This window comes from Protopterus annectens, chromosome 17.part0, assembly GCF_019279795.1.
Source record: "Protopterus annectens isolate FY-2018-M chromosome 17.part0, PAN1.0, whole genome shotgun sequence".
NCBI lineage: Eukaryota > Metazoa > Chordata > Ceratodontiformes > Protopteridae > Protopterus > Protopterus annectens.
Window position 1 is genome coordinate 375,737,902 of NC_056751.1, and position 11,835 is coordinate 375,749,736.

The 11,835-nt window shown below is 36.6% G+C and overlaps 1 protein-coding gene across 1 annotated transcript in view; it reads right to left on the reverse strand.

Moving 5' to 3' along the window:
- Window positions 1-11,835, reverse strand: part of TRPM5 (transient receptor potential cation channel subfamily M member 5) — a 749,498-nt gene that overhangs the window by 194,003 nt on the left and 543,660 nt on the right. The window contains exon 17 of the mRNA XM_044058928.1: window positions 7,985-8,103. Coding sequence (XP_043914863.1) covers window positions 7,985-8,103 — 119 coding nt within the window. The remainder of the gene's footprint in view (window positions 1-7,984; window positions 8,104-11,835) is intronic.

Here is an 11,835-nt window from a genome sequence, read left to right on the forward strand (position 1 = left end):
AATAAAACTAGCAACTCAGAATTGACACATAAATGAGTGGGATTATAAAGCATTAATTATATTTGTGAAACATGACAGAACAAGAAAACCTGGAAATACTGGACTTTTTTGACTTTGTTAAAGTTGTGGGGGACTCTAAAGCATATGTCCTACTTCATGTCATTAATGTTTGGAGGAACACTTAGTAAAGGGGAAGAGGAAGGAAAGAGTTAAAGTAAAACAAACTTTTGTTCTTAACAGTAATATTTATATAGTGCATTATATCTACATGCTATAAAAAGCTGTTCTCAGTTATTTTCAAGTATAATGGGGATACTAAAGTAAACAGGTGCCCCCATTTTCCCTTCTTTTCTCTTTCTGCTTTTTCAGTTTTAAGAAATGTAGGCACAAGAAAAAAAGAAAAGTTTGTTCAAACGAATATGATATAAGAAAGAATGATGTGCTTTTTTCTCATTCTTGCATAAGGGAATGACTGGATTAAGGCTATTACTTTATCTAATAACAAGTTTTAAGAGAAAGCAAATAAATAAAAAAGAACATTGAATATAATAAATCTCTCCCCTAACAAATAAATAAATACTTCTAGAAGCAACCCTTCATTTGGTTCTCATGTCTCCATGGAGACAAACTGATAAGGAGCAATAAAAACAGAATACTGTTTTCTTTTAATAGCTTTCTTTTAATGGCTAGGAGATAATGTTTTCTGAAAGCATTCAAGTGTTTTCTCAAGCTGGAAGAGCAATGAAGATGAGGCAAAACCAGACAGCACTTAGTAGAAGCACAGGAGGTACCATGTGTCTTAGCAAGGGTAAACTTCCTTTTAGGTTAACCCAAGTCTGTTAACGTGGCTTTCAGTTTGAGACAATTGTTCCTATTAGGAAGGCAAAACTTCAATATTTGAAGATGTACATAGTTTTATGTGTTAATATTAAGTTAATATGTGTGTGGGGAGCATTGGAGGTATATATATATATATATATATATATATATATATATATATATATATATATATATATTTTTTTTTTTTGTTTGTTTTTTTTGTGGGTTTTCAATAAATCAAAAAGTTTAGCAAGATGTGACATAAGCTCAAATGAATATGACAAGAAAAACCTGTATAAAAGGTCAACCTGCCAACCAATACTGTGTTCATGTAACACAAAAGCTGGAACTAGATACCTAAGGGGAAAAAACTGTTACAAATAAAAGATGGGAATAATAACTTTTTAACATAAAGAGCTTTTCGATATTATGCTAAAATGTTAATGCTCTCAAAGATATATACAAAAAGGAAAGAGATCTGTATTTAAAAATGTAGAGTGCAAATAGCTATGATATAGGAGACACATTTGGAAAGAACTAAACATGTAAATTTGATTACAAAAGGTTTTTATGATGGTTATTCAGCAGAATACCTGGGATAAAGTAAAAGAGGAGTACTTATATTAATTGCAAGAGGAGCTCCAATAGTGATAGAAGAGTATAAAAAAGATAATAATGGTAGATATATTGTACTAAGGGTCTACCACAAGGGAGGAAGATTGGCATGCATTTATATTCCACCTAAAATTGCTGTAATGGAGCTTAAGAAAATTCTGGCAGAAATAATCAGTTTTCAGCAGGGTATATTACTTATAGCTGGGGACTAGAATTTGATTTGCAGCAGAGAAGAGGTGTCTGAGGGCCCAGAAGGGAAAATATAACAATGGAGGGGACATTGTTGAAGAAATTTATGAAACTATTTGGCATGGAAGAAGTGAATTCAGTAGCAGGGGTTCAGAGTGAATTTATATAATTTCCCCCAAAATACAAAAATTGAGCTAGGCTAGAACGTACATTTCACAGGAACATGTGCATTTAATAGAAAGTTTTGATACGCATCCAATAACTGTTTCAGATCACACATCAATAATAACTAAATAAAAGCACAGGGTAATGAAATAAAAATGAGACACTGGTGCTTTCCCACCTCTCTGTTGAAAAGAAAAGAATTTAAGGAATGGGTAGTGGAAAGCATTCAGGAGTTATTAAAGAAGACATAAATTTCTTCTGAAAATATAGCTAGGGAGTGGAATAAAATTAAAGTGGAGTTTAAAAATAGGGTGGAAATAAAAAAAGGGATGGATAACAAGCAATAAGAATTACTTAGAGGGTCTGAAAAATGTTAAAGTATTGCAGAATGGGGGGATGTCACAAAACAAGAAGAGGAGCAATTGCAGAGTACTAAGCAGAAAATAAAGGATTATCTCAATAATGTGCATGAGTTTAGAAAGATTGCTGTTAAGCAACTGTTTTTTGAGAATAATGCCAGAGCACAAAAAACTTTTAATGCAAAGCCTCAGGCAACAAAAAATAGAAAGGGTTGTTGCCAAGCTTGGGGGGGCCTATAAAAAGGAAGATAAAAAGAGATCCTGTAGAGGTACTAGAAATATTTTCGGTAGTTTTATGAAAGTCTGTATAAAGCAGAGAAATATAAAGATCAAGAAAAGGTAAAAATGGAAATGTTAATGGAAGAATTAAAGATGGCAAGGTTAGAGGTAGATGAGGCTCAATTACTAATAAGATAGGAGGAGATGAGATAAAAATGGTGATGTATAACCAATCAACAGGAAAGGCTCCAGGAATAAATGGCATTCCTGTGGAAGTTTGGAAGCTATGAGGGAAAAAACTGATAAAGATCTGGAAGGTTTTGTTTAACAGTATTTAAGAGGAACAGAAGTGCCAACTTCCTGGAAGAAAGTGGTGGTGGCTGAAATTCCTAAAGTGGGTAAAGAGCCATCAGATCCAGCTTTTTACAGCTCCATTTCAATCCTAGACTATGACTATAAAGTGTTTATGTCTATAATGGCTAAAAGAATGGCAAAGGTGATGCCACAATTGATAGACATGGATCAGTATGATTTTGTGGAGGGGAGGCAAACATTTGACAACATTAACAGAACATTGATGATCCAGAGGAAAGCTGAGTGCAAGAAAATACCATTGTTGTTGGTGGGTCTTGATGCAGAGAAAGCATTTGACAGCATAAGCAAGGAGTTTATGAGCAAGGCAATGGAAACATTTGCATCCCCTGATAAAATTATAAGGTTGATTAAAAGGATATATGAGGGATTGGTGGCCAAGATTAAAGTGGGTAGACTCCTCTCTTATAATTTCAATTTGAACAAAAGAACCAGGCTGGGAGTTTCCTCTTTCTTCTTTGTTATTTGCACTATATTAAAAAACATTGACAAAAAAATAAGAGACTCAGAAATTCAAGGATATAATTAGTATGGTAGTCAAGTAAAGCTGGATGTATTTGCAGATGATATTACTTTATACCTGATAAAACCAGAAAGGGACATCTCAGTGTTGTGGAACATTTTGAGGCAGTTTGAAATCTTTTTGGGATACAAAATTAATGAAGCTAAAATAAAGGCAATAGCTGTAAATTATGTACCCACACACAAATTGGTGTATCCATATTTATGGGGACATACTAAAATGAAGTACTTAGGAGTATGGATTAAAAGGATTCAGGTGTGGAACCTAAGGATATGTGGGAAGAGACTAAAAAGATAATATTAAAACTAAGAAATAGGAAGCTCTGTTAAATGGATATGGATAGCAAGATATGAATAGTCAAAATGTTTTAGTCCCTTTAGTTTTATACACAGGTCAGGCATATTTTTATCAACCAGATGAGTTGTGGATAGCAATTAATAAAGAGATGAAGGATTTTATCTGGGAGGGGAAGACACCAAGAGTCAAGTGGGATGAGCTGATTCTTCCAATTGAACAAGGGGGACTGGGATTACCCAATTTGAAGAGGTATTTCAGAGCTACACATTTAAGGCTCCTATACATAGCACAAGTAGAAACCTATAATTCAAAGTGGAAAGGGATGATGATGAAACAGGAAACAGGGGAAGGTCAAAAAACAGGGAAAGACTGGGATTTGTGATGCAGGCCCATAAGGAGAATAACAGTAACCATGCAGAATATTATATTTATAAAGTACTAGAAAGTAGTCTCAGAACTAAGCCAACATGGGAATAGAGAAAGGAGATTCTGCCTGTAAGGATGACTACAATTAAGATTACAGACAATAGGAAAGAGGGGGCTGGAATGTATTGGAGAAAATTGGTAAAATAGACAATATATTTAGAGCAAATAATTATAGAGGGAAAAGTAGTAGAATGGGAAAAGGCCAATAATTTATTTTGACTGCAGGATAGAGATTGTCTTCCTTATCAAGGACTGAAATCACAGTACAGACAAGAGAAAGAAATAGAGGATCCTAAGCAAAAGACCAGAACTGGTAGAGTTTTTAGTAGAATCTAGAACAGAAGCTTGTGTTAAAAAAAGAATAATTAGTAGAGCATACAAAATATTGCATGATAACTATAGGAATCAATCAGAGGAGGTTAAAACAGATTAGGTAAGCAATTGATTGGAAGTGTTTACATAGATATTTTATATCCCAAGAAGAATTTTCCTCAGGTAGACAGCAAATGTTGGAGGTGTGATGGGGAGGAAAGAGATAACCAGGAACAGATTTCTGGGAGTGTAATGAGTTGGCAGACTTTTAAGATTCCCTGCAGACTGTTCTGTTAGAGATATTGGGTGAGCAAACTGGTATCAGTAAGGAAATTATTTTTTGAACTATGATACAGAATCAGAATTGCCTAGGCATAGTAAGTCCTTGCTGAGTCTAATTATGGTGGCTGCCAAAAAAAGCAATTACTAGAGGGAAATCAAAGTCTAAACCAACTTTACTAGAAGTAGTGAATATAGTAACAGAGATAAAACACCTGGAATTGGGACCTTTAGAAAAGGGTAGGAGCGAATTACATAGGAAAAAAATGGGAATTGTGGGAACAATACATGCAGAGGAGGAATGAGGTTTAAAAGAAGGCAGGATTTGAAAGAGCTAAGTAATTTTTGACTGACAATTGGATAGATTATAAATGATGTATAATGAGCTAAGTAATGTTTGACAATTGACTGGATAGATTATAAGTGATGTATAATGTTTACAACTACAATTATGTCAACATGGTTTGTGATATATTATGTTTGCAACTAAAATTATATCAGTATGGTTTGTTTTCATTTATATAAATGTATGGTTGCCTGTGCCATACTTGATAATTTAATAAAGATTTTTTTTGTTTAAAAAAACACTTAGCTGATAGATTAAACATTTGACCTATTAAGGAATTATAGAGGGAACGGTAATAGAATCGGAAGAAGTCAAGAGGCATTTGAATTGCAGGCTAGTGATTGCCTTCCCTATCAGGGACTGATATCAGAGTACAGACAAAAAGAAAGGGACAAGGGAATCCTAAATGAAAGACCTGGATTGGAAGAGTTTTAATTGAATGTAGAACAGAATTGGCTATTAAAAAAGGATAATTAGTAGGGCATATAAAATACTGCACCGTAACTAGTAACTATAGGAATCAAACAGACAAGATCAGAAACGACTGCGTAGAGAGAAGAGCTATGCAATTCGCAAAGAGACAATAGGAGGACATATTTATGGCTCTCAAATATGCAACAAAATCTAGAAGACGTAGGATTTTTTAGTGTTTTTATAGATTCTTTTATACCCTATAAAGACTACAAATAATTTTTCTTAGGTAAATGGCAAATGTTGGAGTTATAATGGAGAAGAAAGAAGTACCTGGGAACATATGTTTGTGGATTGTAATGAGTTGGCAGACTTTAAAAAATGCCTCCAGAGTACTCTGTCAGGAATACTGGGTGAGCAAATGAGTGTAGCTGAAATTAAGCTGTTACTCAATGTGCAGCCATCTTGGAATACTGGAATCCCCTGTTTTAAAGTGTTCTTAGTCTAATTTAAAAAAATCTTTTCTAACTGTTTACTGAGCAGCTTGGCAGGCAGTGCCCAGACTTGAACTGGGTAGCTTATGTGATTAATTTTATTTATTTTACATTTGTTGACTGGGCTAGTCTAACTGGTTATATGTCCATTTTCAGTAGAGGCCCGGGGAGAAAAGCTCCACATAAAAAACAAGAACAAACAAAACATTACAACTTCAGTTACAGTTCACTTGTCAGACACAACAGGTGTTACATGGTAACTTAGCACTCATGATAGATAATAGCAAATAGAATAGAAAACCCCTTTTTGTTGACCAAACAATAGTAGAAGAAGAAAAGAGTATTCAGAAGGATGTGGGAGATTCCCAAAAGAAAGTTATAAATACGGCACAGGAGAATAGAATAGTTATAAACAAGACTGGGAGAACTTAGCTATAAGGCAGTGAAATAACCATACAGTCCTTCAAGGGTATAATAAATCTAACTTAGAGGGTAGTGGTCTTAAAGTGGCTATAAAGTGAGTAGTAAATTGGTGCTATAACCTAGGATAACAGGAAGAGAAATCTTAGTCAGGGTTAGTACAAGGACATAGCCAGTGGGTTGTAAGGTATAATTTGTTTCTTTTTGAATAGTGCAGTTGAAGAAAGATATGTGAGTTAACTACAGTAATAACAAAAAAGCAAACAGAAAAGACAAATGACATACATCTTCTCAAAGAAAACAAGATGAAGTTGCTCCCAGCAATCAAAGAGATTTAGCATCAGCATTTTTGGGTCTATTAAGAAATGCATCAATCCCTCCAAGGCAGCAGAAACCAGTGAAGCAATCCCCCCACGATGGGCTGACAAACATTTCAGAGGTGTTCAATCAGTTCCAAACAGGCTAGGCCACTGATTAGACAGAGGCATACAGGGAAAAAGTGCTATAGAGAGCTTCCACAGTTAGAAACCCACTGCCAAAAGTCATTTCAGAGGAAGCAAGAATACCAAACCAAGAGCTGGATGGGAAACAGCTGAAACCTCAGACAGAACAACAACAATGAAAATATTCTCTGCAGATCAATGAGGAAAAGGAGAAAAGGTCCTAATCTACACTGTTACACAATATCTTGCATCACTACAGTGCACAGTTTTGGGGTCCTGGTTGTTGACTAAAACAAACTTATAATATTTTTATTAGTGGAGGGGGGGGGGTAAACTGAACTTTTTCTTCTTCTTTCGGCTTTTCCCGGTTAGGGGTCACCACAGCAGATCATCTGTCCGCTCATGATTGGCAGAGGAGTTTTACAGTGTCGAGTTGCCAGCCTGGCGTCCAACCTTCCACGGAAGGCACACACAAGCACATACTCACACCTAGGGCCAATTTAGAGTGTCCAATCCACCTACTGCATGTCTTTGGGATGTGGGAGGAAACCAGAGCACCCGGAGGAAACCCACGCGACCACAGGTAGGACATGCAGACTCCGGGCAGAAGGCACCCCAGTCGAGAATCAAACCGGAGAACCTCTTGCTGTGAGGTGTCAATGCTAACCGCTGCACCACCGTAGCCGCCCGGGGGGGGGGTAAACTGAACTAAAATGCTCAAATGGAACAAATAATCCTTTATTGTAAAGTTTTATAGTTTCTCTCTCTATATGTACATAACACACACAAACACACACACACCAGCCACAGGGGAACACCTGTGCATGTGCTAATAGGCACACAGAGACACTCATTCACTCACTAAGAGGCATCATCTGACCGGTGACCCTACAAGGATTTACTGTCAGTCAATATAGTTGTCATGTTGACAGCAAATGACTTGATGTTTACATGCACCACAAGTTTAATCTTCTTTTTAAAATAAACATGTTTTTCTCCAATGTAAGTGACAGATTATTAGAAAGATGACAAAAACAATGCTTTCTTTTGAGAAATGCCTACCGATTACAGTAAAGTTACAGAACACTTCTGTCCTTTATTCTGATTTGATGATGTTTTCACTGCTACTAAAAGAATCGGATACGATAACCACAACATACTATTTGATAATGTTCTTTGTCAGCTAGCTTATTGCAAATTCTGTGAGCATTTTCTTACTTTTGAAAAGAGTCATTCCATCATTTTTGTTTGACAATGTTGGCTGCATATACTGTACAACAGTCATGGATACTGACCTGCAGGTGACAGCAACGATAAACAGAATAATGGCTACCATGTCACACTTATTCCAGTTATCCTCAACGTACTGTTGAAATTTCTTCACTATATTAATGTCTTCATCAGTAAAAAAGCTCTACAAGAAGAACAGATGGGTAATCGAGTTTAATCTTGTTCGGTGTTTTGAAGCCACATGTAACAATACTGTTATACACAATTCATCCTGTAACTTGTATGCTGTCTTTGCTGTGCCTTTATACTAATCTTTTGACACATTTTATGGCATGTATTTTTTCTACAGTGTATATACTTTTTGATTTTATGATGGTCCTGGTCATATTTTCTGAGATGTACTTACAGAAAACAATTGATTTTTTTTTCATATAGTTCTAGAAAAACTCAACTCTGAATAAAAGTTCTTTGCAGAATATTAAGTAACTGGAACATTACTATCCATCTTTCCATGCTTTCATACCATGTCTTGTCTCTTATTCATGTGGGCATATACAATTATATGAAATCTGGTGTTTCCTGCTGACACTGAATCCAAAAAAAAAAAAAAAAAAAAACTTGTTTCAAAATGTCTAATTAAAACAGTTTTGACAGCATTTAGTTAAAAAACTGTAGGGTGTTTGCCTTGCCTTATCAAATGCCATCTTCCTTTGAACAAAAGCTTGACTGTTTAATATTCCTGAGGCCCATGGTGCTAAACATGTTTAATCCCTATACTGACGATGGTTATTTTATATCTTAAATCATGTCAAATATTCAGACTTATTTATATAGTAGGAGTCAGAAAATGATAAATGTTGTTGTGTTTTTCGGCTTTTCCCGGTTAGGGGTCACCACAGCAGAACTCCGGTCCGCTAATGATTGGCAGTAGATTTTTATGTGCCGAGTTGCCGGCCCTGCCACACAACCTTCAATGAAGGTACGCCCATTCATGCATGTCTCCACACAGAAGACGCTCTAGCTGAGAATCGAACAGGACAACGTCTTACTGTGAGGCGACAACGCTACCGCAGCTCCACCACCGCAGTAGTCAGAAAATGATAAATAAGAAGCAAAATTCCTACTCTTATCGAATACATACATCTCTAATATAGATGAAGTGAAACCAAACATTTTAATCTTATTTCGAGGGGACTTGTGTTTAAGTATCCCATTTATCATTTTGAAGCTCACCTACTGTACTTTAATTTGTGGAAATTTATCGCACATTTGGAGTGCTTGTTCTCCACACTGGTCACTCCACAAGGGACCACCGGTAACAACCGAAATGTCTTTTCTCTTACCTTATATGAAATTACACTCTTGTGATTATCACTAAAATATTCAATGTGCCACTGTATAAAGGTAGGCTAAGCAAGCCAGTTGGGCATTTGCACAAACTTAGTTTCTTAGTTAGACATGTGGCTTCACACCAAGTTCATGTGCCTGTGTTCAGCAGGACGATGACCATGTTGTCTGTCCAGTGTTGCATAGTTCATGCGGTTAACTACAGACAGCTGTCTCCTTTACTTGCACTACAAGAACTGAGTTAAGAGAAGCTATTGGCTCCATGTGGCACAGACAGCAGAAGCCACAAAATATCTGGAAGACTAACTATTCTAGTAGGGAGAGTCACATATATTGGAAACTTTGGGAAGTTACGGGTGCCTCCACAGTGCTGTGGATTATGGTAGAGAAGTACGATGTCATTTTCTGTATGGGAAACCAAAAGGATTGATTGCATCATTTGAACTGGCACTTTTGACCATATCTTCAGCTTAAATGCTTCTTGAATTCCTGTGTAATGTTGACTCCAGTTTGCCTAATATTGCTGGGTTGAGGCAACACCCTCATAGCTTTAGTATGTTATCACTGCCTGAAGTTAGCAGAGGAGGGGTTGCTAGGCTGACTTAATCCCACTTAAGGCCATTCAGTTGCCACCATCAGGTAGAGGAAAAGAGAGACATGGATCTCTTCTTCATCTTTAAAAATAGGCTTCAGTGCTGCAAATCTTTCCTCCTTTCAGACATACTGGCTCCTATTTTATGTGTGCACTTGAGATATTACAGCACTGGCATATCATGCCTGCTTAGTTATAAAGAAGACTTAACGATAATGTCAGTTGGAAGCATGGTGAACCAGATCCAACATATGTGATAGATATACACCTGTGTGTGGCAAGAGCAAGATATCTACTGATTCATTTAGTCAGTCATTTACTTATTGCTGTCTTTATAGTTGTGTTTTCCTGTTCACCCTTGTGTGTGTCTGTTTCTTTTTTGTCCTGTCCCTCAAGTTAGTTTGCATTCTCATACTCAGATGCATTGGACAGTATCTTCTTAATATATCATTGCTACATAAGAAATGGAAGCAAGATAGTTTATTATACATGTAAAGATTGCACTTGCAGTTATTTATTCATCATTTCCACCATTTTTAATAACGTGCTTTATCATTTTCTGTGTTCAGGGACATCAGATCATATCCCAACAGGAAATGGGCTTGAGGCATTGAAACCCTTTATAGAGCGCACATCAGTCTATCATAGAAAAAACACTCTCACTCACACATTACACACAAGAAATTCTGTTGTAATGTCATGGGCACCAACCTCATAATACATACTGCCAAAGTAAAATGGGTGCACTGACAACATGGCGCCAAGCCATCAGATTTTAAAGATGTGCCTGGTGGTGCTGAAGCACTAATGCAAGTTACAAAGTGTCCCAGAAAACCAGGTCAACAGTCTGGATATTATCTTACTGAAAATATAAAAATGCAAAAACATTTTACAGCAATAAAGCTGAGAGACACTGTATATTTGTTGAAGGATTTGCTGTTTGTGAAGATGTACGGGACATTTCCCATTAATACTGTGCACCTCAGCAATTGTTCATTCCGCCTGGATATACTGGGATTGTTCACACCCGTGGATGACACCTCGGGTTCATGTCCTACAGGGATGTATGAGTAAAGGTGTGTTTGTCTTTAAGTGAAGCACTCTAAAAATGCTGCCAATAAAGCTGAGTAGTGCTGCTTGAGGTGAAATTACCTAGAAAAACTTTAAGGCTGTTAAGGCAGTCCTTGATGGAAGTGGAACTTTGTAACACATGACACAACTTTCATTGCTCGCATCATGAGAAATGTGTTGCTGTTTCATGGACGGTACCATCTTAAGTACTCTAATATGTAAATGAGGCATTTATGTTTTGCCTTTTTATTATATAATGCATTGATATCAGATGTGGCACAAAATCAGTCTTTGAAGTGGAGTTATAGACGCACATGTAAAGCAGATAAATAAAGGGGGGCAATGTTTGTAGGGATATAGGGGCTACAGATTTTATTTATTTATATAGTCCTGTGAGTATATATGTAGTGCTTCAGTATATATCTGTATGGGCAGTGAGTCATGCTCATGTACACATTGCTGAGATCAGCTATATATGGTAGTGTTGACTCACTGCACAATGAAAACCAGGGTTTTAGAAAATTCCATTTGACTCTCCAACACTTAAAAATGTGACAGTCTTATAGTAAAATGTTCCTTCTTGTTGATGTGGAGGGACACTTTTCTATTATCATTCAAGGTGTTCTGTTCTTACTGGAGTATGCTGAGGAGGACTGTCAGGCTTCACAGTGATTTTCCAAACAATGCATAGAGTCTCTTATGCCATGCTTCTATTGTGCTCTGCATACAGGGAAGGTCCAGTGACACCACATTTCCAGAATTTTACTTCAAAGGTGAGTGGCAGATGTTTAGTATAATGCAGTCATGTTGTGTTTAAGTGGCATCTGCTGATGTAGTGGTGGTTCACAAACTGCACTATGTCTCAGCACATATACATCTGGCAAAGTGTCCTGTAGATCTACAAAT